The sequence below is a fragment of the Tribolium castaneum genome, chromosome 4, assembly GCF_031307605.1.
Source record: "Tribolium castaneum strain GA2 chromosome 4, icTriCast1.1, whole genome shotgun sequence".
In the NCBI taxonomy this organism is placed as follows: Eukaryota; Metazoa; Arthropoda; class Insecta; order Coleoptera; family Tenebrionidae; genus Tribolium; species Tribolium castaneum.
Window position 1 is genome coordinate 872,563 of NC_087397.1, and position 26,782 is coordinate 899,344.

Sequence of the window (26,782 nt, forward strand, 5' to 3'; positions counted from 1 at the left end):
GATAAAATTACGAACCAATTATGTTGGGATTGACTTATTTTAATAAATTTAGTGCCGGTTAAAATATTTTAAAATTAAATCATTGTTTTTAAGTGTTGTCATGATTCAAGTTTTAATTTTATGTTAAAAATTTACATTTTAACGTTTTATTCAAAGAAACGGTATGGGACAGACCGCCAGCGGCATACCAAGTAAGGATAATTCTTTATTTGCATGCTCGCTTCTTTAATTCTTTTCCTATTAGCTTGGTTTCGTTTTTATTCGCCCTCTTTGAGGTTATGCATTGAATTTATTGTATCTCATATTTGTAATTATTTATGTTGATAATGTGCATGCATTTAGAATAATTGATAAGTTTGATAATTGCTTTGATAAATCTGCAATTTTTGAAGGAAGCAGACTGCAATACACAAAGGTTAAAGGTTACTTCACATATTCCTGCTATTTTAGAAACGCGTTACGTAACGCAACTGGGGCGCCGAGCCAATTTTTAGCTCTCGAAATGTCTCTTCTTAATCATGATTTTTGATTTTGAATCAATATTAACTTTATAAAATTTAATAACAAGTGACGGTATGCACACTCCGCGACATGGCTGTATTATGTGCTGCATACATTCGCAGGTTTCAAAAAAAATATTTTTTTTGTGGCAGCATATAATAAAAATAATTGCATACCGCCTCCAATTAGTTTATTCAAATATCACGATCTTGGCGGAACATGCGTTTTTTAATTATAATTAACGTAATAAATCAAATTTTGATAATTACGATCGTAGGAAAAGCCATGCTAATTGGGTTTGAAGAAAGTGGCTGGAAAATTTTCCGTTTCTGTACTTAAAAAATAAAGACATTATTTATGCATCATTGATTTTTATTAGCGTTGATAACAGGGAATAAATTAATTTACAAGTCATCGGAGTCTCGACTTATTTAGTTGCAGTGTTTATTCGCACTTTTTGTCGTTATTCCTGGCAAGAACTAATAAGGTAATTCCTGTAACATGCTTCAAAGACAACCGACTCCTAATTTACAATTTCTATAAGTAGAGAAAAAGTGAGTTGTTTGAAATTCCTTATTTTAATATTAATCTGATGGTTGTCCCTAGCATTTAAATTTATAAACGAGGCTGAATCACCAATGAGGCTATTTATTGCTGTTCAGCTAATTAAAAATCGTGAATGTGTGATTAATGTGGCGTTTAACACCCACACCTCCATCTGAAACTTATTTCTCACTTAATAATGGGCATTACATGAATTAGACTTGAGGTCTAGAGGTTGTTACCGGCCGACCTCTGACCGTAATCATCTCGAATTGGATAATTGAAGCCAGCAATTGTCAAACATGTTTCTGGCCGAACGTGACCGGACTTTCCCATTGTGGTAATTTTTCAGTCGTAAACGGCGGTACACCCAGATGGGAATTTTCCCTCCTGGAGGTCCGTACATGTGTTTCGAAATGGTTTATTGGCGTAAAATTCTTGATTGTTCCAGTCACGTATTTTCCGTTAATCAAATGGTGATGGGCACTGGACGTTCTCCACATAAATTTGTATCTATTCGAACCATTTGACGAATATCTACCTGTCAGGCGAAAAGTGTAATTGGGAATTTTATGGCGTCCGCAGCAAATACAATTCTTATGGGAACTTGAGTTTTTTCAATTTTCAATTTGCAACGGTGTTTATCAAAATGTGCGAAGCTGGTAAATGAACCGAGAGTCGTCCGGCCTATTTACAAGTTCGTAATTACTAGGCCTGTGTACGTTTTGCCATAAATTTTCCGAAGCAAGTTGAATCATGCTTACATGAAAGCTATTCAAGAATACAACAAATTATTAGCATAGAAATTGGTACTGGTCGGAAATATTTATTTGCTTGGAAAAATTTTATTATAAGATGGGTTGGGTGTACTTATTTGCATCTCATAAATTGTTCTAATGGTTCAAGTTTGAAACTATTAATTACGCTAAGTGCATATCATTTGAATTCGTTAAAAGCGCAATTATATGCAATAACATACAATCGTGAGCACTGTACAAGGCTTATTAATCGAATTCCTCTTCGCATTAATTGGAGAAAAATTTGAAATATTCGTCCTGTTGGAGTCCCGAGGGCTGCAAGTGGGGAAACGTCGCCCACATCCAATGTCCAGACACCACTTATGGTTGATTAAAACGTGTCGGACCGCTTCCGGTCTTAATCGTCCTGATTCATTCATTATTCTCATAAACGCACCACGATACGCCTTTCTTAATTATCCTGTTCATTTATTTAAATTAAAACTACTAATTACACCTCTTCCTGCGGCTTCGGATTAACTCGACTTTAAATAATCGTGTAAGAAATTATGTATGCGCTGTTTGGAATTCACGCAAGGTACACAAGTGCATCAGCTGTACGGTGTTTTACAAGAAAGGGGACAAAATACTGTAATTTTTCGAAAAAATATGAAGCAATTCATACATGTTTTCATACGAAAAACAGTCGTAAGGCGTGTTTTATTATTACTTGATTTCTATTTCGTTGCACTGTTAAAACTTCTTCACAATTTTTTTATCCGTATAAAGAATAACAGGCGAAAAATCGTTATTTTATTATGCATAATTTGAAAAAAAATTGGAGAACGTTTCCCTTTTCCACTCAGCAATTCGTTTATTGTCTCACATTTTTATTACGAATAAATATCTACTAAACATTTAAATATTATTTATGTTTTTTTGTTGTGTTAATTTATTACTGTATTTTTGTGCCATCTCGAATTTTATTTGTTTTATTATGTTGCTTCCTTATGATGTAACTCAAGGCACAATGATTAAAATTAAACGAATAGAAAAAGTGGATAGTGAATTAATTGACAATTTGTAACTGACGAGGAAAATATTTAAACGTCTTTTTAATTGAACTAAATTTTCCGAAAAGTAGCACATTTGTAACTATTTTGCCACCAATTCCTTCATAATGATGCAAAATTATTTAAATGAGGATTACTTGGTTACAAATAAAGTTCTCTGCGGTTCACCGCCAAGTGAATATTCTTACCGCAAGAGAAGATAGGTTCATTGTTACACGTTCGAAATTATTAAATGAATTAAATAAATAAAGCCACTTGGCTCGGTGTAATTTATTCCCGCCAATAAAATTTAACAACTCACGGATGGAATTTCTAATCAAATAGCAATTTGTGAGATTGACAAACTATTTGGGTGCACACACAGATTGGCCACTGGCCAATGTAAACTCTGTGCCACCTGACTTAAATACAAATTAAATTTTCAACATAAACATAATTTATTAGTATTGCTTTGATTGTGGCCGGTTTCCTCTTCGTATTATTGTGACCCAATTTAATACTTTCATTGTTCGATCTCGAAATAGAGCGAATTATTTCTCAAGAGAGCACAGATCTTGTGTCTAATCTAGAACGCCAGATAAATAAGAGGAGGATTCCAACCCCTTTATTTGGTGGTAACTGACTTTGTAAGGGCTTTTGTTTCAATGTAGGTCTTCGTGTAAACAGGCCGACAACTGCTTCCGTACCAAAACATATTTTGTACATTATCCTGCGCCAAGTTTGCTCAATTCCACCCTTCGGCCCAATCGCCATCTGCGCCACTGAGAATAACAATTATCTCTCAAACTGCGACTTATTTTTAGTTATTAATTAATTGGTGATGGAAGCAATGGCATCTGTTGCAATTCCAAGCCAGACAAAGCGCCCCAGCATCCGAATGTGTGGAAATGCGAATGTGTGTATAATAATGCGGTTGATTGGATGGGGTGGTTTTGTTTGCATGCTAACGGGAGCAGACGCGTGTCCGGCAGCTGGTTATGAACCCAGACACAACATTTCGACGCGTGTGCAACTGTAACGTGAACCAATCAACTTCCTAACTTCCGTTCGCCAACCTTAAATTCTACTATAATTTCAAAAATATACGAGCGTTTTGTTGCTAGTAGCACGCAGATGTGCACAAAAGGCGTAATAACAGTAGTGAAGAGGCGAGATGTGCGGATAATAGCAATAACAGCACCCACTGACAATGCGATACTTTGATTAACGGACACCTTTGTAACGTATTTTTGGCCGTTATGAGCGGACAATTGCCTGATAGAGCTTGATATTCTATAATGTACGGGTAATAATATTCCTTGATTGTCGGTTTTTTCAAAAGAGACAAAAACTTGTATTGTGTTGTATTAATAGACGGAATACAAGAGTTAGGAAGACGCTTCGTGGGAATTCTCAACGATCAAAAGCGATCACACTGATGACAAGCGATAGAAGTGTTATCTCAAGGTGTTTCAGCTGTAGATTTGCAAATATTTTCTCAAGCCATACTTACGTGTATACTTTTATCTAAATATGTCTTGGGCAAACAAGTCGTATTTTAAAAAATTAATATTAAAATGGCATGAAACTGCCAACAGAAATTCCGCTTTTATCAGCGTTTCTTAACCGTGATATTAAGATTTTTTGAAAATTTTTGGATTTGCATCTGTCACTTAAAAAATCGGTAACTCCTTTAGTTTTAGAGATTTCAAAATCATATTTGAAGAATTAAAAGAGGAAACCTATGTCTGTTTTCCAGTGTGTTCAAAATTGGAAAAGAAGTTAATAAATCTAAAAATTTTAAGGTTAAGTTTGCACAACTTCAAGTACCCATAACTTAATTTTTTCAAATGGATTGTTCCAATTTCTTTTTTACTAGGTGGAGGAGAATTTTTTCTGGATCGTTCTGTTCATTTCCCATACCTATCTGTGATAATTTCCAAGTTATGTTGGTTTTTTTGACATTGTAGAAAATTCCTTACTAACCACAGCTATTTTTGCATACTTTCCCATAAAAACATTTCTGATTATACGACAAACTTTGTTCAAAATTGTGTTGTCCGTTCTGTGAAAACAAAATAAATTCATTTAAAAAACTTTAATTTCTCACATTTTTTCTCTCGTTTCCATGGCAACCTATAAGAAAAGTTCTATGGCTAATGAATTTCTCAATCCCAAAAAAAAGTTATTGTTAATACAGATCGATGCAGAATTAAATTATCTACGATTTAATGGAAAAAAACTTGTGCCATTTTATTTGAAAAAATTGAGTTATGGGTGCTTAAAGTTCTGAAAACTTCACTTTAAACATTTGGGGTTTTTTATTTTTTTTTAGAAATATGAAAACATCAAAGGAAAGATCTAGGCTTGCGTGCACTCTGTATGTTAAGAATGGTTTTTATAAGGCTGGTTCTATAAAAAAGTAAAAGTTGTAAAAAAATACAAAACAAGATAAAAAAATAATAAAGAAATACTATTAAAGTTTCTTTATTTGCTTATTTCTTATTATTCCTTTCGTCTTCTAATTAAAGAAGGTTTCTATTCTCGAAATATATAACCCAAAAAAAAAACTCTCTAAACTGATAAAAATAAAATACATTTAGGGTGAATGGGGGTCTACATTGAATTTTTTAATTGTTCGCCAAAGAGACGATACCTGTATGTTGTCCCAGATGGTCTAGAGAAAGGACATAGAGGGTCCCCGTGCCTTCAGACATCTTACCCAACCACAGGTCTTAGAAAACTGCTAAAGGACTAAATAGCTGGAAAAACATGAATAGTTGACACAAGACGGACGACTTCAAGACGTTTGTCCGTCTTGGAACGTGTCTTTTGAAATTCGATAAATTATGGTGCAAACGCCACCTTACCTCACCTGCGCATTTTTGTGAATTTTGGAACTTTTGCCCAACTCTAACTTGACAAAAAGGGGAGATTGGACTGATCATGTTGCTTTTTTCCCATACAATTAATGAAACAGTCGGGTATTTCTAAACAATACGTCTTATAATCGAAAAATTGAACTGTTTTCGAAACATTCGTTGCGATACCGTCATGGGAACCCTGTCAAATTTTTTGCATAACTAACGGCACTGAAACTTGTGTTTTTGTCGACAAAAGGCAAATGGTTCCGATACATATCTCAAAACTATTAAGATATTCTAATTCCACTTCCTTGGCTCCGTGTTCATCATTTGAAGCTAGCCTTTGATATCGTACAATCAGCCACATTATCGTTTTTATGGCCAAGCTCGGGGCTAAGCAAGAACCCTTGGGCGAAGTGTTAATAACAGTGGAGGAATTCTTCCACGGCCACATGTCAGGCGCGTGCCAAACTGGCGAGAAAGCAACCGACCATTAAAAGCCCCATATGTTTAACTAATATAGTCTGTATTCAGATACCACGGTAATTTAAAAATTTGAGGTTTAGGAATAAGACCACCCTCACTTTTAATAGTGCATTGTACGGCAAGGTGGAACAATTGTCCATTATTGTCATTGTTTTTCTAAGCCCATTGAAAGTTTAATTACGTGTCCCATTTAAATTACACGTCTTAGATAAAACAGTTTTTGTAAGATAATGGAACTCACCCCAGCTTCCGCTCATACAGCACACATGAGCATCTGTTCATATCCTCTTTATCACTTTCTAACGTTCGATAATTTACCTGGAGTTCGTACCGTCGACTCTCTCACCCCCGGAATAAGGCCCAAAATTGCAAATTACACTACGAAATGATCACCCCTAGTTTTCCCCCTCAATATTGTTTTCATGTTTTCGTATATGCATCTCGATTTTGTCACCTGGACCGCTGGTTTTATTATAATTTTAAACTATAACTTAGATATTTTTCAAATTATGCGCACATCTGTTCAAGGGTTGCGCTCGGGAAATGTGAAATTCCTAACAATAGGCAAATAATTGTAAACCGGTAATTTGAGCTTCGAGTTTGTTTCCTTTAATTTATGACACACGGCTTTTGCAATCGCGCCCAAATAAATTCCAGAAATAAAGCAATTTCGGCTTGTGGGAAATTGCTGTTTATTGTTTCCCAACGGTTATGAGTTGTGACATTATTTTTGGTGCTTCATTACAACGTCCAATTTTTCGGATCTAGATAAAGTTCCATCTGCCAAAAAATTGCTAATTTTCCATAGATTCTCTCCTACTTTACTGTTTACTGTCGAGATGGAAGCAGCTGAATTACTCACCTTGCCTCAAAGAACGCTCCGGTAATAATTTTGAGGCACCTGTTTTACGAGAGCGAGTCATTTCTTCCACCAACAGGTGTATGATATAACAGTTCCTGATCTTCCACCGAATTAAGTTTCATTGTTTTGGTCTCCTGGTCAATGTCTCCGCGTCCGCAACCGAGAATGAGCGAGTGAAGTGGCACAAGAAGTGTGCAATTTTTTCAAACGTAATTTCCATTAATTTGATGAATTGATAAAGCTTGCCTCAATTTAAATTGACTCGTTTTAATTACAAGCAAAGCGATTTCTTAACACACGTCACCTGCTTCTTGCCAATAATGTTTTGCACCAGGTCGTTAATGCGAAGATGCGGGTTGGTGAAAAAGCAGGTGCGTCGCGCTCTCAAGAGCGAAAATTTGCTTATAATCTTATTACCAGTGTGAGGAAATTTTATGGGGTGGCCATGAGGCCACAACCGATCAGCCGACTCGTCGTAGCGCTCTCGCGATGTTCATATTTATCGATGAAATGGTCCGTTACAGCGCGTGCATTGGCGTAGTTTACTTGGGGTTTATACAATTAATATTACCGGTCGCTTACAAAAATCTAATTAAAACATAAATATTATTGTTTTATTATAATTACGGAGTACCCAAGAAGAATTGTGGCAATAAAATAGTCGCTAATTTATTAAGACTGCGGTATATTTGTTGAGATTATTTTCTGAACCAATTTTAAAATAGTCGCTAATATCAGCTTCTGATTGGCTAGTTCAAACCCTGACGAGGCACCTAATTTGACATAATCGTTAAAAAATAACTTCATCAATTCCTCAATCTTACATGGACACCAATGAAGATGTTCAATACAGGGGAGCGTAAGTCACTATTACATTTTGAAAATGTTGCGTTTTAATTTAGTGGAAATTAAAATTAAAAACTAAATAAAAATATTTTAATAATTTTCTCTGAGAAATACGCTTGAATAACTGTGATTGTTTCTAAATTCTCGAAAAATATCTTTGAATTTCAAAAAAGATCTTTCTACATCACAGCTGGTTACAGGAGTAAATAAAAAGTTTGGTGCTAATGCAAAATATGTCGAAGGTGGTACATTATTCGCTATTTGTTTTAAAACTAAAAAATCGGGATTTCTAGTAACTGCGTCAATTTTTGCATTAAATTTATCTTGTAATGACCATTCTACAGATTTTAACTCTATCAACGTAGGCTCAAATTTCTCAACTGTAATGGATAATTTTAAATTTTACGTTTCTAGAAACTTGATCGTAGTTGGAATATTTAAAAAATTGTTTTCAATAAAATTAAGTTGAGAAACTAAATTTGTGGTTAAAACTAAAGTTTTACATTGTTTAATGTTTTGTGCATCGTCGTTTAAAGCAATAAACAAATGATTTTAATTGATTAAAATTTTTAGAAATTTGCTTCTAACCAAGTACCCCACCAGCGTGTAACTACAATTGTTGATTCGTCAGAAACGTTACGATTTGTATATTTTTTTAAAAAGGACTTTAAAGAAGGATTATTTAGTTATCTACAAAATGTGCTCGAGGTGAAATCGCAGCGTATTTCCCTTTGAAACGTGGTGTGGTTGAAAACACTTCAAGGGCTAAAAATGGTAAATAATTAAAAAAATATTAATGTCACACCAAAGAATATTTCGAAATGAATTACAATTTCGTAATTTAGTTCTACTGGGTCACTTTTACGCTTTTTAAATAAGTACATGAGATAAAAATGTTCTTTTGACTTTTTAGATATTATTAAAATTAACAGAGAGTTAGGGCGTTTAAAAGTAAAGGTATATTATTAATAGATAAGTGACATTAATTATTTTTTAATTATTTACAAATTACGATTTTTAGCTCTCGAAATGTTATCAAAGGCGATGAACACGCTTCAGAGGAAAATGCGGTTCGGTTTCACCTCAGGCGCATTTTGCAGTAAGTTTAAATTGCAATAACTTGGTGAGTCTTACAGATAATGAAATGATTCTTGCACCAAACATTTATTTCAAGTATTAGCTTTATTTCGTCTCGATTATGTGGGAGTCTATCTTTTAAATTAAAAAACTTTCTCGCATCTCGAAAATTTCACTACACAACTATGCAACGTTACAAGAAAATGTAATTTTTTTGGTTTCCCTTTATCAAAACTCAACCTTGTTAAACTACGTATAAATCTGCATTTATTGAAAATTTGTTTGCAAAAAAAACGGAGTTTCTAGCTTTATCCAGAAGGAAGATATGAGTATGTAAACGCAAAATGTGTCCAATTTTAGGTGTTTGCAAATTTTTAGCTAAAACGTCTTTTCATCCCCTTCGCGAGGGTTGAAACAAAAAATTCTTTGTCTAAACATTTTTTAATACTCTTTCCTAACTTATATCAACAATGCAAGCTGTTCCACAACATTTCGATTTAAAGGTTTATCTGACTGCAAGCGCGCGCCCATGCACTAACCTTCGCCCATAAAATTTCCTCACACTGCTTATTACAAAGACGGGATAAGTTGGATATTCCAAGCGACATGTGTCAGGAATTTTTGCAAATTGACTGCAATTATAATATTCCTAAGAAACGTGTCTCAAATTCATTTTCTCACGGTACGGAGTCATAAAACCTTTTTAAAAATCCTCGGCTTTTCCAGACCCTTTCAGATGGCCGCCATGTGCCTAAAAGTCCCACTGTACAGATGATAGAGACCATCAAACCCAGCTGGTTCGTTTGGTCAATGACCAAAAGCTTTTGTGGTGCGTTTTAAACTATGGGCAAAATACCTGTTTCATTGTCTTGGCGACCACGAGATTAATTATCGGCGTGCGTGTTAAGGAAACAACTTTTCCGTTTCCTGTTTTTTAATCAATTCGGAAATAGTATCAATTTTTAGCGTTTTAACGACGTCCTTTTCACTTATCTCCGAGTAATATTTATGGGCTTTTTGGGAATAGATAATTGTGCATATGGCGCACATCACCTGCTGCACCTTCAGGAGATGCTGTGCTGACCATGGCGGTGGCAGGTGGTGCTGTCTGAGAATGCTCGGAAGATTGCCTTTAGTTGTTGAAAATCTGCATTTTGCAGTGGCCATGATTTTTATTAACAATGTTTTTCGGGACTTTACTAAACAAACTCAGTTAACTAAAAATTTTTAGACCTAAATTAAATATTTTCGTTTATTTTTTGATAATTTAAGGATTCAACGCTAAAGTTTGAACTTATGTTTATGTTACGTTCATCTCTTTTTCTCTCAAAACAATAGGTATTTACCTTTATTAGGATGTGCCCTTTCGTTTACAATTTTACGTACTTTTACCTTTTGCCTCATTATTTTCTTATTATTATTTTTCTTTTTCTCTCAAAACAAAAAGTACGTTTACAATTTGGCGCCTTTACGTACTTTTACATTTTTGCGGCATTATTTTCTTATTTCTCTCACTTTTATGCTCCGTTTTACTTTTATATGTCTCTGTGTTCTCTCAATCGCTTATTTTTGTTTACGTGTTGTTTTACTTACCTTTTCTACACTTTTTTTCTCAGAAAAATTGTTGCTCTGATCCGGGTGCGAACACCCGACCCCCCCGTCGTAAGTGGCGCTTATACCACTGGGCCACCGGGGCCCCAGGTACTGATCGTGTTTTGCAGATATTTTAACACAAACTTTTTAAATAAATCAACATTACAAACTATATAATTGCAATAATTTACCTAAAACGCAAATACATTCAGTCCAAAAGTCGGCGAATTAGCTCGAGAAAACATTTTCTTCCAGTTTTTTTCAATTTAATTTTCTATTTTTTCACCAGATTTCATCAAAAGATACCGCGAGTATAAGTTGATTCTACAATTTTAAAATTGTTTTTACCTTTTTTGTAACGTTCAGCACGTTTTTGACCGAAAATGGACATAATTTCTTTAAGAATCACCAAATTTGTGTAATTTCTAGTCAGAAATAGTGGACGTGCGCAAATCCTACTGGATTCGCAGTGGCCATGATTTTTATTAACAATGTTTTTCGGGACTTTACTAAACAAGCTTTTAGTTAACTAAAAATTTTTAGAGATAAATTAAATATTTTTGTTTAGTTTGAAGTTTCACCTCTTTTTCTCTCAAAACAAAAGATATATTCCCTTTATTAGTATGTGCTCTTACATTTACAATTTGGCGCCTTTACGTACTTTTACCTTTTGCCGCATTATTTTCTTATTTCTGTCAGTTTTATGCTCCGCTTTACTTTTATACGTCTATATATTCTCTTATTTTTGTTCTCGTATTGTTTCACTTACCTTTTCTACACTTTTTTTCTGAGAAAAATTGTTGCTCTGATCCGGGTGCGAACACCCGACCCCCCCGTCGTAAGTGGCGCTTATACCACTGGGCCACCGGGGCCCCAGGTACTGACCGTGTTTTGCAGATATTTTAACACAAACTTTTTAAATAAATCAACATTACAAACTATATAATTGCAATAATTTACCTAAAACGCAAATACATTCAGTTCAAAAGTCGGCGAATTAGCTCGAGAAAACATTTTCTTCCACTTTTTTTTTAATTTAATTTTCTAATTTTTCACCAGGTTTCATCAAAAGATACCTTGCGTATAAGTTGATTCTACAATTTTAAAATTGTTTTTACCATTTTTGTGACTCTCAGCACGTTTTTGACCGAAAATGGACGCAATTTCTCCAAAAATCACCAAATTTGTGTATTTTCTAGTCAAAAATAGTGGACGTGCGCAAATCCTACTGGATTCGCAGTGGCCATGATTTTTATTAACAATGTTTTTCGGGACTTTACTAAACAAGTTTTTAGTTAACTAAAAATTTTTAGAGATAAATTAAATATTTTTGTTTAGTTTGAAGTTTCACTTCTTTTTCTCTCAAAACAAAAGATATATTGCCTTTATTAGTATGTGCTCTTACGTTTACAATTTGGCGCCTTTACGTACTTTTACCTTTTGCCGCATTATTTTCTTATTTCTGTCAGTTTTATGCTCCGCTTTACTTTTATACGTCTATATATTCTCTCAATCTCTTATTTTTGTTCTCGTATTGTTTTACTTACCTTTTCTACACTTTTTTTCTTAAAAAAATTGTTGCCGTGATCCGGGTGCGAACACCCGACCCCCCCGTCGTAAGTGGCGCTTATACCACTGGGCCACCGGGGCCCTAGGTACTGACCGTGTTTTGCAGATATTTTAACACAAACTTTTTAAATAAATTAACATTACAAATTATATTGCTAAATGGGTACTTTGTCAGAAATTGTTGCCATTCTGTGTTAATTATTGTAATATCGCTGACAAATCACTTCTCGGCATTTCCTGCACTTTTGTTTTAATTGCATTTTATGTTTGAGTGAATTTCATTGAAACGAAATTTATTTTCGCTTTGCATTTAATCTTTCCTTTGGTATTTACATCTAATTACGCCGGAGTCAAGGTTTCCACGATCTTCGAAGATGAGAAGACTTTTACCTTATTATCGTATTTGGTCGCTGGAGAAATTCTGATTTATTAGCTACTTTAGAAATCATTTAAAAGACATACAATAATTTTTGAGCACCCCTTATTATTGATTAGTAAAAAATCAAATAAAAAAACACATAATTTCTCCTAAATTTCTAAACCTTGACTCTCGATTTGCAAAAGGTCAGAACTCATCGCTGGTTTGGTTTGGTAACGATCATTAAAAAACGCATTTTAAGTAAAGAAAGGACTTCTATGAGCAATAAAAACGAAAGTGATAAACTCTCTTCACTTAAAAATGTCAAATTTTTATTGCTAATAATTAACATTTTCAACATTTTTCGATCTTTAACCTGATATCCTGAAGGCAGTAATAATTTTTTTAGTTTGGATTTTTGCTCAACTGTCCAATAAAACTATGTACTTTACCCTAATTAATCAATTTAAGTCGCTGCACAAAAATATTGCTGTACAAAAATATTATTTCTAATACATTAAAAATTTAAACAAACGTAATTTTTGGGCTAGCTACATTTTTTCGGGAGTAAAGTTTCTCAAAAGTATAGTTTGATTTTTCCGTCGTCACTCTCGGTTAAATTTAAAAAATCCTCTTTGAGGCTCATTTTTATGGCTGCGCGAGCTTCCCGCAGTGACACAAAACAGACCCCTTGATAAATAAGAGCATCTGTTTAATAAAAAATCGAATCTTTGGCTTCATTTCGGCGTGAGACCTGCTTGTATTTTCGTAAAAATGTCATCTGTTCCCACGGACGCAATCATATGTTTTCGTGAAGGTGAAGGCCCGTTCTTTGTACGAAGATCAGCTGTTCCAACCTTTACCTAACCTTACGCAAAAGCGCATACCTGCCCTAAGAAAGGCAAGACGAAGTGGCGCTATTTTCCGACGTGTGCACCTTCACAAAATCTCTGAATGAATGAATGTAGGTACTGATCGGTGTTTACATTTCGCTCGCCAAAAATTTAAATATTTGAGAAAGTTTAATTTCAATCGGAAAGTATTACACAAGTAAAGGTCAAAGGCAGTGTCTTCTGACTGGAAGTGTGCTGAACATGTGCTCACCTACCTTTGAAGATTCTTAAGGCCTGGCTCAGACAATTGCCAAGGAATCACCTGAAAGCCATAAGTTCACATTCTGCACATTCTCAAAGCCATATAATCAATTTATTTCAGCTGGCGTAACTTGTTTTGCAAGAGCCCGGAGTGGGAGGGAATTTATTATCAGTCCTGACCTGAGGTCTTTGTGTCCCTTTGGGAAATTAGAACTAGAGTTGCGCAAAAATCGAACAACTTGGCGGATTTTATTAACTCGTCTTTTACAACGTACTTTGCATATTATTATGTGAGATCGCTATTTACCGAAGAATTATAATTCTCGCAGTCGCTGCAGCAAGTTACGATTTGTCTTATTGCAGGAAAGCTTGTGAAGCATCTTGTTAACAAGTTCTCCAGTCGTAAAGTGCGCGATATTGCTTTGAAAAGACGCAGGAATTTGATAAATTTTCCGAAACCGAGTAATTTGATTAATTGAAGCAAGCGCAGCTACTGGAAATTGCTTTATTAGCTCCAGTCTTGCCATATAAGAACATCCGCTTATTACAAGCGACATACATCTGTAATTACCATTCCTTGATTAATCGCCGTATATGAAGAATAATGAGATGTGTGAATACAGTGACATTTATTGACATTGTCCTTGATCGTGGAAATTAAAACACCAAAGATTTAAATCAACACCCACTGTCCCATCGCCATGATAAGTGTTTCCGGTCATTAAATTACATCTTATTGCCGTAAAGAGGATAATTAAGACGATGTACACGTGAAAGATGGGGTTATCAACACGACTTAATTTTTCTAGTAAGAACAATTAACCCACCCTTTATTTCACTCATTGGAACTTCCGCTCGACTTGTGTGGGAGGATTTTTTCGGCAGGTGTTGATCAAAAACATGCAAACTGAATTATTTATGCAAAATCATCAGTTACGCTTTCTTGTTGAAAGTACAATGACTTTGGTATTCTTCGCATAATGTGAATTTATTTAAATCAGGCTTTTTGTATTTTTCCTTCCGACTTTCTAGAAAAAATTTTGATGCTTAATTGCGATTTTATGGGGAAATGTGCGCAGATTAATCTGGGAATTTATGAACTCACAGATATGGTAATGCAAGCAATTATTTACTGATGCCGGTGGTCTGATAATAATTGATTCCAAGTTCACACAAGGCGGCTACACTTCTTTATTCTTGCTGAGATTAGACATTGCAAATTGAATCTTAATTATTCAGTTTTAATATTAATAATTCAATAACAAGGCAGCTGCTATGAAAGTTTAAAGAAATGATCAATAATATTGATTGACACTGAATCAAAAGTTTTATTACTTGGCGTATATTGGAACTGAAGACTTTTTTATTTTTATGACACTGATTAGTCCAGTGAAGCTCCTTTTCGGCATTTTCGGCTACAATAATCAACAGATGTTGCCTTTATCCTCTCCGTAAGGCCTGGGAAAATACCAAAAATATTGAATTCTAAACCCTGATGGCGTAAACACTAGTTGAATTTTCAATATTCAATTAAATATGACAATAAGTTTTTTTTAATTTAAATTGTTACAAGGGTTTACAATAATATTAAACATCTGTTTTTCTTGTTCCACTTGAGAAAAATAGAAAAACAGATGTCACAGTTGTCTTTCATGGTCTTTCCAAAGCCAACAACAAAGTCGTGAAAAGTGTAGTCGATTTTCTTTGATCAACGTAGAAACACAATTGCGAAAAGATTATACCATTAAATGCATACCATCTGTTACATTTGGTACTTTAGATTGGTATCACAACTGCTTCTACCATTTTATTGACAGCTGTTCACAATCAGAGTGAGATTTCTTAAATTTTTGATAAAATTTCTGCTTTTTTTGTAATGTGGAGGTCAGCCATTTCATTTTAACGGACAAATTCAGTAGAAGTGAATTTTTTTATAGGAACTTAATATCAAATTGTTTAGAACCTACAATTAGAGCCACACGAGCAAAAGTGATGACGGACGGGACACAAAAATTGTTAATTAAAAGACGCTAGTTCCAACAACTATTTTTGAAGTAAAAGGTGGAACTTGTTGAAACTTTTGATTAATTTACTTTTTGTTTGCACATGACGGACGGGACAAAAAAAATCTCGTGTGTGAAAATAGTTCTAAAATATTTATTAAGACAGATTTTAATCATTTAAGACCTTAACAATGTTAAAAACTAGTCTGTAAATTAAAAATTCTTCTTTTAAGAAGTAAGAACAACGTTGTATGTTTGCGATAACGGACGGGACAGCACAAGTTATAAAGATAAAAAAGTAATATTACTAATGAATTATTTCCATAAGATTACATAGTAAAACACATTTTAACTAATAAAACGGAAAAATAATTATGTATATTTATTTTTACGTTCCAAACATCGCTATTTTTGCAATAACGGTTCCTACCTCTCGGTTGTAATTAATTTTGGAAGTAATTTAACATTCATAAGTTACAACTAAAACCAGTAAACAGATGTTTGATCGAATGTTAATTTTTTATAGAACCTTACGTAGATGTTTAGATAACTCATGATAACCCAAGATGCGAATTAAAATTAAATTAAGTAACTGTTGTTTAACATTAAATATTTTGATGTTTTCAGACTGATTATTCAGTATTTCGTTTCAGTGGCTTCCAAACATTATGTGAATTATTTTCCGAATTAAAACATGATCATTATTTCTGTATTCGTTTATTTTATTTTGTTTACAATTTTTTATTTTTACTTCTTATCAAATCAAACTTCGGAAGTCCTGTCCCTGCAGCCTGGGGCACTTTTCCCATCCAACAGGTAAAACGAAGAATAGGTAAACACAGGTAAGCCAAGATATAGGGTGTCACATCTGTCCGCGCCGGCTGCAAAGGCACCAGGCGTGTGGCAAAGTTCTGATTGGTTGCCGGCTCGTGGCCGCAGCTGTTTTCGCCCCACTCTTCTCCAATTCTTACACATTTGAAGCTATAAGCTCTGAAAATTATTTCAGTCCTTCTGAAGTCCTCGGAAGGAGTGGTGTGTCTCAGTTCTTCGTCAAAGTCGCGTTCTTTTCAATTTTTTGCTCTCTAGTCTTTGGTGTCTCTTGGTGTAATGGCAGTCAGTGTTATTAGTGAATAGAAACTTTCGTGCTCGTGTTATCTTGATGGGGATATCTGAAAATAAAGCTTGCAACTGCAAAGCCGATAAGGTCAAAGGGGACGATATCTTCTCGCCTTTGAAAGGAAAAATGAAGGTCCTCAAGAAAATCAAAAGGCGGATGGGATTAGGTAATTCATTAGAATAAGTTTACGAATTTTCGCATCACGTTCAAGTGGGTTTTTAACGCGGAACAATGCCTACATACGGGAAACGGAAGTCTGTTAGGCCGCCCCCTTATCTTTACGGCGGATAATAAGCGACTCTTGTTATGACCCACGGAATTTTCATGCACTACACACTATTTATCGCCGTAATCTTAAAGCCTGCAGAGATTATTCCAGTTATCAAGCGTTCACTGATTTGTCTGGTGGCTTGAAACGTTTTTCTTGGAAACGAGGGAAAGGATCAATAGATTTATTGTGTGGCTTCTCCACAACCTACAAGATTATTCCAAATTACATGTTTTGAAACCGCCGGATACGGAGGAGTTTGGGGCGGAAATAATTAACGAATTGCATGTTATTTTATTTCGCAATTATTGTGTGAGTAACTCGTTACAGTTATTTCTCAGTAAAAAGCGAAAGCAAACAATCATATCTTTGTGACAATGATCCTGGTTTTATTATCCTGAGAGGGACCACCACAGTTAGAGCTGATTTACTCGACTTTTTAGCTAATCAAAATTAATAATATTCCACTTTGATTTAAATATCTCATTAATTTATAGTCGTAGAATTTTATGTCTCAATTTGCATTTACTCTTAGAACCCGTACAGACGTAATTATAATTATACGTCCAGTTTGCCTCCTGTTTTTGTCGTTTGTGCTTATCCTTATTTTCAAAAAAATAATTTACCTCTCGTCTCGTTTTCAATTATTTCGTTGGCATCTGGGCTTTGATCTTTTTTCGTTCCATTATCTTGTTTTGTTGACTAACATTTGTGTTTTAAACGAAACGGGAACTTAATAAAGGTCAGAAAGTCGTAAAGAGTGAAATGTCAAACTTCACATCTGAATATTAGATTGCTGAAAGTCGATATCCATTAAAGTTCGTTAAAAAAATAAATGGCAGCATCTTCAAAGGTTGTTCGGGAGCTTTGAACCTGGCAGCTCGTAAACGTTGTTCAAAATATGGTGCGATAAAAAAGGAATCGTCCTGGTGATTACATAAATGGTAATATTTACGGTGTTAATTCCATCAAGTTGATAAATGACGCTAATTCGAATATGATTGGCGGTCAGTGTCTCGGAACGGCTTAATGAGCACTTTGAAGAGCCGAAGATGACAGCAAACGTTTAGTGAGATCTTGGGAAAAAGTGAACGCTTTTAAGGTTCAATCCTGGCCATCTAATAAAATTAATGAATCCGAGTCGAATGCGTGTTACACAAAACTTGTGCGGTAATTGATGGTTTCTTAAATGTGGGGCTCATAAGAGTTAATATCGCTTGCATTCCGCCGACGTTACCTAAATGTTAACTACACGAACACGACTCTTCGGTTCCCACGGTACAGTAGCTCTCAAGACTTTCTATATCGTCGGTTATTGAGGTATCTTGGGTTCCGTGTTGGCTCTGTCTGATTCAGTGGCTCATCTTCGCCGAAGAGAGAGAACACCAAACTAGACTTACACGTTCACCTCTCCATTACTTGGAATAATATTTGTTTATTATTTGTCAAGAATGTTAACTCTGTCTCAAAATCAACACCGGAGGAATCGCCGATAATTCGACGCGTTGGTTGGGAGAAAGAACCGACAAATTTTCCCATGATGTGCTTAATGACGATCATTTCAAAACCAAACAAATTTAGCAAGTCGGTTCGAAATTTCGTTCCTCCAAACGAGCACATGCCCTTGCAGCCGTTACAAAACCACCCTCCTTTCCACGCTTGGCTGGCTATTCATGAGCCAACATTGTATACAGAACATTTGATTATCAAACACCTTCCTGTCCTACTTTTCTTTGATTTTTGGGATTATGATCCAGCAGACCCCCGGCTATTTTTAGCCAAAGTCATGAGTCAGGCCAAATTCAACGCAAATATTTTGGAATTTTTGCACAGTTTATTTAAATGTCAATCGGTGCAACTGGGAACCACTTGAAATATCCTTGACGCATCGTTAATTCCACTAATAGAGGAAGTTGGGAATTTCGTTAACCCCCCAAAGCACGTGGCGCATTTTCGCGACACGTGCCAGGTGACTAATTAGCGAATTTGCCGAAGAGGCTCCAGGTGAAACCTTGGCAGGTGTACAAGTATTGATCTATTTCTGGCCCAAATATAAATTTCGTAGCACTCAATATTGATCGTCTGCAAGTAAATTCACTTCAAAGAAATCGTTGGTAAAAGCAAACACGAGCTTTGACGCAATTTGACTAAACTCAGAATCGATCTTTTGCATAACCGAGACCATCGTCAATAATGTCAAATGGCCAAAAATGATTTCGCGGTAACTAAATCGAGGTCGACAACCTCAGCACTGCATTTTACAGTCTAATAAAATAGAAACGTAGCATTGTGACCACAAAGCTCGAATCATCGTTTTTAAAATTGTGCACAATGTGGACAAAACGACAGTGCAATGACTTTCGGTAACAGGTGCGTCTACGATAAATTTTGCCGGCTCTAATCCAGTTTTAAATATTTAATGCTTTTTCTATTATCTAGGAGATGAGCTCAGTATGTGGTCGCAATAAATAGTACACCGAATAAACGCTAGACATTTCCTTGGGGTAAAGTGGGATGGGGTCCTAGACAAGCTTCGTGGGGGCATGTGTGAGTGTCTCACGGGACGCTGCTTCAACAGCTGGCATTCCCTCAGGCCCCGGCCTTAAGACACAACCACAATGCACTACTATTTTCGTCGGTTTTAGTGACTTAACTGTAAATATTTGGACAACAAATCGTAAAGTTTTTGTTGTTTTCCACGATTTTGAACAAAGTAAATTAGCTTGTCTGGAAAGTGGGTGAATTCGGAAACAAAGATAATGCCTGAGTTGATTTATAGTTGCAGTGGCCTCTAATTGTGCATTTAAGTTTCCGGTGTCTTCATATCCTCCGGTTCTCCGGGCCGCTGGAGTCGCCGAGAGCTCGCACGCACTCTCAAATCACTGCGCCTTGTCATTACCACGATTGGCTGCCCATCCCTAACTCTCATCCAGCGTAAACACTCATTTGTATATCCAGTTTAACAAAAGCCAGCGATTATCTCTCATCTTCTCTTCCATTGATTAAGCAGCGAGTCTGGTCCCAACCTTGGGGCCTAATTAAGTGATTGTCGTCGGAATCAAAGGTCATTCGGCCGAGTCCGGCTCTGTGCAGCTCGAAATGCCCGAGATTGTTCGCGATGATGAAAAAAATTGCAGCGATCTTTCTCACGACTCAACAATGGCGACGACCGCCGAGTCCCGTTTCGGAAATAAATACCGTAAAGTTTTCGCGAAACGAAATTGTCGCGCTTAATTATTTCCGATTATTGCACCGGATGTTATTCACAGATGGTGGATTAAGGTTTCTTTACAGGATGGGGTGCCACCGGATGAACTTCCGATGCCCTCAGGTAATTTTTCTAACCGTCACGGTTTTGAATCGACGGAAATTTTACTCCGAGTCCTTCACTGTCGTTCATTCAACACTTCCATTCATTCTCTTTGACTAGCTACTGTGACGTATGGATTGTTTTTCACCAACTTGCCAACCAGAAATTTCAACGGCAAGCCTAAATACCCTCTTTATCCAACCACTCATTTTTATTTAATTATCGGAATTTTTAACGATGGAAAAATTGAATTTATTAGAGCGGATATTAAAATGCCGAGACGGATATCAGATAACGACTTCAAGCTAGAATCTTATCGCTTTACATAATTAAATTTAATCGTGAGAACGTTACCTTAAAGCTTTGCCAAGAAATTAATCAATCGGAGCTCATAATCTGATACAAAATTATTAACACTGCAAGGAGCAATTCGCAGCCGAACGCTTTTAAATCGAACAAACGGACAATTAAAGAAAAATTTGTTAAAAAAATACCGGAATATTTGCACACAAATTTATGAATATTTTTGTAACTACATGTCTTTTCGTGTGGAAATTATGTATCTCTAACATTATTAAAGATCTCAAAACTTCATGGACAATCGTTCAAAGCGATTTTTACTTTCCCCGCCAGATAGCGAATAAATCAAATAGTTGAGGATTATAATTATAGTCCAAATGAGGAGAAAACGTCTGAAACAGAGCAGAAACGCGGTGCTCTTCTCCAAAACCCGAAAGTGTGTCAGAGTGTTTCAAAATAGCGCAAATACGGCTTTTGCGCGTTTGATTGAAATTTGATCGTTTGTTGCAAACGGAGCGTGGAAACGTCGTAAAATAGAAAAAAAGCTATCGCTCGGTCGCATTAAGGCCAAGGAGAAAATGTCCATTTCCGTGCGATTAACTTGAGTAAAAATCGAAAGAAATTGCAATGACGGCGCCTGAAATAACGTTATCTGTACGAGTAATTTCCTCCTTCATACGCATCACGACCGAGTCTGGAGATGAGAAGAGAGACCATCTCGCCTCTTATTGGTCCAGGTATAGCGTGGGAACTTGGCATCACACAAAGAAATTTAAAGATTTATCAAGCTGTCTGGTCAACACGGAAACTGCTCTTGTGCAGGTTTATAAAATGTTTACGCGTCTGATAGCAAGTTATAATTAAAACATCGTTAAAATAACTACACGAGAATTTTTATATGGTGCGAGAGGGATTTGAGAGGAGGGTATTTCATTATGGTGGGCCTTGGGGGACTATTTTTGAATAGCAGCATGGAAATGCGGACACTTGACTGAACCCTCGGTGGTATTACTCACGCAAATGCACAAACATACACCCTCGCCTTGCGTCATATGCACGGACCGCTTTTTATCCCAAAGATTATCAGGGGAATTATCGCGAAATGAAGTTGTTACGAAGGGTCGCATTCTATTATTTCGCCAAGGAAAATTCAAGTAATTCGATACGGTCTTCCGGATCTAGGCTCCACGCTCTTGCGCACGTGTCTTATGTAAACGTTTCCGGTCGTAACCGGATGATGGTCCCGACTTGTATCATTGTTATAGCATTTGCATTTTAACGTACATTAGAAAAATTGGCATTGCCGTGCGTTTGATTTGGTTTTTCCCCGAAACTTACGTTCGGAAGTTGACAAACCGGAAATTCGGGGCCGTAAACCCCTGTTTCAAAGACAGATGTGTCCCTCCCCTAAGGACGCCATATTGCAGATATACCTACGACACCTGGATGAAACTTGCGGTCGGGTACTTAACAATTCTCTATTTCTGGCGAATTTCCTTGTCCCAGATGGTCCACACATGGCGTCTCGTCCTAAATGAGCTTTTGTTACTTACAGCTTCAAGGTCTGGATCTAATGGAGGTGGAACTAACAATTTGCCCCCATTGCTGTTCCACAACGTCCACGGGGAGAATATCAGGATTTCGAGGGACGGAACGATCGCGAGACGAGTTGAGAGTTTTTGCAAAGGCATCGCTTTCAGCTCGCGCCCAGTCAAAGTCAACGAAAAAGTATGAATAATCACACTTTAGAAAAGCGTTTTTATTACTAAATTGTTACAGATTTGTATCAAATTTTTGGAAATTTCCAACAACTGGAGCGGCGTTATTCGGTTCGGGTTCACGTTTAACGACCCGAGTAGTCTACGGTACGGACTTCCAAAATACGCCTGTCCGGACCTGACCAACAAGCCTGGCTACTGGGCTAAGGCCCTCCCTGAGCGCTTCTGCAGCCAAAACACCGTGTTATTCTACTACGTCACTTCGACTGGTGACGTCCATTTCGGAATCAACGGTGAAGAAAAAGGGATTTTTTTCAGTAGTGTTGAAACGCGAGGCCCCTTATGGGCCCTGATCGATGTTTATGGCAACTCAACTGCGATCGAATTCGTTGATATCCGCCACCAGTTGAACAATTCTCGCCGGAATATTGCCTCAAACAGTTGCGAGAATCCGCCTGAAGATGTGGACCGGATCATCTATCGCATGGAGCAAGTGCATATCCAGCAGAGGGACAACGAGGACTTGTCCCTGCCTCTCTTGCGGTACCAACCCCCCCAGCTCAATTTCAACCCCATGATGCTGCACCGGACCCGGGGTCGGAACGTGCGCTTCGGGAGCACGCGGAACAACGCCTACAGAACGGACACGGAGTTCTGCCAAGGCTACGTCTTCACGGCCAGGCCTTTGCAGTTGGGCGAACGCGTCGTGGTGCAGATCCTAGCCACGGAGCCCATGTTCCAAGGCTGTCTAGGCCTGGGCCTCACCTCGTGCGACCCCGCGACCCTGCAATCGGGCGACCTCCCCGACGACTCCAATTTCCTGCTCGACCGTCCCGAGTACTGGGTTTTGAGCCGCGACTTCGCCCGCAATTTGAACAAAGGCGACGAAATCAGCTACTGCATTTCGCCGACCGGCGAAGTGCAAATCAGCCGCAACGGTGACAGCCCGCTGGTCGTCATCCACGTCGACCAGACGCTGCGTCTTTGGGCGTTTTTCGACATTTACGGGTCCACGCAGCGAATCCGCGTCTTGAGCTGTCCGGCTCCCGTGTCCCCGGTGCGGAACTTCGAGCGCAGGATTATCTCGCCTTCGGCCACCGAGTCCATGAACAGCATCAATAGCCAGTCGGAAATTCGGCGGAATTCGGTCATGCAGTCGAATTCGAGGTTGTGTTGTGTGGCGCCGGCCGATATCCAGGTGCAGCCCGCGACGAATGGCGGGGCTGTGCTCTCGGTCATCCTGCCACCAGCTCATGCCAATTTCCTCAATCAGCAAACACAAACTGTGCATGTTAACCACCAGAATTCCGTGCATACGCAGAATGGACATGGGCCGCATCCTAGTTATGTCGGGCCTGCGATCCCCATTTCGCCGGTGGTGGCGCCCGTGCCCAACCTACAGCCCACCGGGACCATGATCTCCACCTGCAGCAGTACTTACGTCGAGGTAGGTCGGCCATTTTTGCAAGGGGTTAAAAATAATCTCACATTTTACTTTACTACTTTTTTATTTTTCGATTTCATGAAATTTACACCGTTATCATAGTAATTTTTTTATGTATTATTTTAATATGTTGTTGCAGCCGATCTCCGACTCGAGTTCGTACTCGACGCCGCTGGGCTGGGCCGAGGTGAACGGGGCGACGGTGGGCACCGGCACCGAATGCACGATATGCTACGAGAACTCAATCGATGCCGTCCTTTATATGTGCGGGCACATGTGCATGTGTTACGAATGTGCGCTGCAACAATGGCGGGGCAAAGGTGGAGGGCACTGCCCTTTGTGCAGGGCCGTAATTAGGGACGTGATTCGTACGTACAAGTCGTAGACGCTGTCTGGTTTTAGTATTATTGCTAGTGACTAGCTCAAGAAGAGAGAGAATATATTTTCATCGTTTTCCAAGTTACTACATGAAACCTAAGTTATTATAAGTGCTTCCATTTGAGACAACTGCCTAAAACCAGAGTTTTAAGTGCGGATGGTGAAAAGACTGAACCTCGTTGATTGCTGGAATACTATTTAATATATTTGTCCTGTCCATTTGTTAATGTGTTTATAACGTTTAGTTGTTTTATTCATATGGCTATTTTTAGTTTGTAATAAGACCAAAGAGAGCAGTAAATTAGTCACAACTGCTGGATCATTTGTAGGTTCGCGGAGAGTGAACGTAGTCAGCTGCCGATGCAGTTTAAACTTATTTATTTATTTTATCAAACACAAAATTATTCTTATTATTTATAGTGCTCCTACAAACTACTCAATGTTAGAGGTTTATTTGACTATTCTCAGACTCGACTTTCGTATCCCGACCTATTGTTGATGTTTTGAGGCATTTGCAGAGTGTATAACAAGTGATAAACATTCCTATGAAGAATTAAATACTTTACTGGCCAGTTCTTATTTTTTAATCAGGCATTCTTAAGTGACTCCGTTATTCGAAAACTGACACTTTCGAAGATGGATCTTTTGTATAATAGTATTTCTAGTCATAAGAATGTGCTGACTTAGTTCGACATGTTAGTTCAATTATTATACTATTATTCTTAAATAAAATGTTATCTATTACTAATTTTAAACGTTATTTTATTCATCACCCTTACAAAAAAACTAAATTCATCGGTCTACGTCACCAAAAACAATATCCAATGTCGCTGAAAAAAAAAAATTATGTGACATTTTTCGCATGTGACTCACCAAGAATCGCAACGACATCGGCCAAATAGTGGTTTTTCCCGATATGATTCATTGCCGAAAGGTGTATAAAACTTGGAGTCCGTATTTTGCAACGATACGGCACCGAACTGCCATCAGAAACCAAGTACACGCCAAATTCACCTTTAGGATGCTCTATGGAAGTGTACGTGGAACCTGGTGGTACTTGAAACCCCTGACTAAATATCTTAAAATGATGAATAATCGCCTCCATAGATGACTGATGATAAAAACTTGTAATTACATCATTTATCCCATGATTAATTTACCTTCATTTCGCGTCTGTTGGGAGGCGAAATTTTATGATCGTCCAATTTAACTTCTCCGGGTGGCATTTGATTGATAACTTGCTCTACGATGCGGACCGATTGACGCATTTCTTCTAATCGCACCCGGAATCTAACAACACTCATTTGAATAATTAATTCCCACTCTGATTGTAATTTATTTTTTGCAAAACACTAAAATTCCTTCAAGATTTAATTTTGTAATAACCTGTCGTAAATATCTCCATTGGATCCAACAGGAACATCAAACTCTAACTCGCTGTAAATCTCGTAAGGCCTAGTCTTTCGCAAATCCCATTTTATTCCCGACGCTCTCAACATGCACCCGCTACAATTGTTACTTTTAGCAAATTCGTCTCGTGTTTTGTGAAATTAGGTACGAAAATCCCATATTGAGGGCATCTTGCGCCGCGACGCGTCCGATATTTTTTGTGCGTGCGATAAAAAGCCGATTATCTGTGACCAAATCCTCGACTTCGTCAATCCTCTCCCCGAACTTTGAGACAAGATTGTGAATATCGTCCAAAAGTCCGATTGGCAAATCCTAATTTGGACAATGTTACCATACAGTTTCTGGGAACATTTCACAAACCTGGTTGACGCCCCCAATGCGGTAATAATTCGCGTGCAGTCTCGCCCCACACACCCTCTCGTAGACCTCCATCAGCTTCTCGCGCTCCTCGAACAGCCAGAACAGCGGTGTGATTCCCCCCACGTCTAAAATTAGGAAAGACGTGGCTGCCATGTGGTTCATTAAACGCGTTATTTCATCAAACAGGACTCGGATAAATTTCGCCCTGCGTGGAATGTCAATATTGAGCAATTTTTCAGCGGCGAGACAAAACGCGTGCTCGCTGCACATCGGCGAGACGTAGTCCAGGCGATCGAAGTAGGGAATCGCCTGATTGTAGGTTTTGTACTCGATTAGTTTTTCTGTGCCTCGGTGGAGGAGGCCGATGTGGGGGTCGAGGTGGCGGACCATCTGGAATTTTTTAGTTAGAAAGGGGGTTGTTGGGGTGGGACCCACTTCGCCGTCCAGTTCTGTTATCATGCGGAGACAGCCGTGAGCTGCTGGGTGGCAAGGCCCGAAATTGACAACTAAGTTGGTTACTTTTCGCTCAGGGGGCGGGCATTTTGCGTTGAAAGGGGGCAGCTTGAATTTGGATGTCAACTCGTCGGGGTACATGACGGGGCCGTCGAACTGTCTCATCCATTCGGGGTCGGGGTACCAAGTCTGGTGTTTGCCCCTTTTTGGCATGCAGTTAAGGGGCTTACATTTGCGCAAAATGCGGCTCAGAAGGGGTATATTTGCCATCGTGACAGGAAATGACAGAGCTGACACTTGTTTTTGACAAAATTTTTGCAATTTTGCAAAAGTTAACTGCTTTTCCAAAAACGGAAGCTAGTTACATTATGGTGGCAGCAGAACGACCATAAAATCACACTACTTTAAAGTACTTTAAAGCCTCAGATTTTTTGCTGAT

At 37.7% G+C, this 26,782-nt stretch overlaps 2 protein-coding genes across 3 annotated transcripts; one reads left to right on the forward strand and one right to left on the reverse strand.

Moving 5' to 3' along the window:
- Positions 1-21: 21 nt before the first annotated feature.
- neur (neuralized) lies at positions 22-24,875 on the forward strand. 2 transcript variants are annotated; one of them, XM_008192221.3, is made up of 4 exons: positions 22-191; positions 22,136-22,308; positions 22,360-23,745; positions 23,882-24,875. In XM_008192221.3, exons 1-4 carry the CDS (start codon positions 164-166, stop codon positions 24,125-24,127), a joined length of 1,833 nt encoding a protein of 610 aa, XP_008190443.1. In that variant the 5' UTR covers positions 22-163; the 3' UTR covers positions 24,128-24,875. The 2 variants fall into 2 exon arrangements, with proteins under 2 accessions (XP_008190443.1, XP_972157.1); XM_967064.4 differs by lacking the exon at positions 22-191 and adding an exon at positions 16,562-16,868.
- On the reverse strand, positions 24,866-26,723 carry LOC660813 (NADH-ubiquinone oxidoreductase 49 kDa subunit). The gene is made up of 7 exons (XM_967016.4): positions 26,326-26,723; positions 25,891-26,280; positions 25,679-25,842; positions 25,507-25,626; positions 25,281-25,410; positions 24,994-25,231; positions 24,866-24,950 (listed from the first exon to the last, which is right to left on the reverse strand). Exons 1-7 carry the CDS (start codon positions 26,611-26,613, stop codon positions 24,913-24,915), a joined length of 1,368 nt encoding a protein of 455 aa, XP_972109.3. The 5' UTR covers positions 26,614-26,723; the 3' UTR covers positions 24,866-24,912.
- Between the last annotated feature and the right edge of the window lie 59 nt (positions 26,724-26,782).

Bases quoted from the DNA above. Each gene is read 5' to 3' on its own strand.
- neur (XM_967064.4), top strand. From the start codon at position 16,745: ATGGGGATATCTGAAAATAAAGCTTGCAACTGCAAAGCCGATAAGGTC. The intron at 16,869-22,135 runs GTAATTCATTAG...TGTTACTTACAG, and splicing joins CAAAAGGCGGATGGGATTAG to CTTCAAGGTCTGGATCTAAT. The intron at 23,746-23,881 runs GTAGGTCGGCCA...ATGTTGTTGCAG, and splicing joins GCAGCAGTACTTACGTCGAG to CCGATCTCCGACTCGAGTTC.
- LOC660813 (XM_967016.4), bottom strand. From the start codon at position 26,613: ATGGCAAATATACCCCTTCTGAGCCGCATTTTGCGCAAATGTAAGCCC. The intron at 26,281-26,325 runs GTGGGTCCCACC...AAAAAATTCCAG, and splicing joins TAACAGAACTGGACGGCGAA to ATGGTCCGCCACCTCGACCC. The intron at 25,411-25,506 runs GTTATTACAAAA...GAGTGTTGTTAG, and splicing joins AATGGAGATATTTACGACAG to ATTCCGGGTGCGATTAGAAG.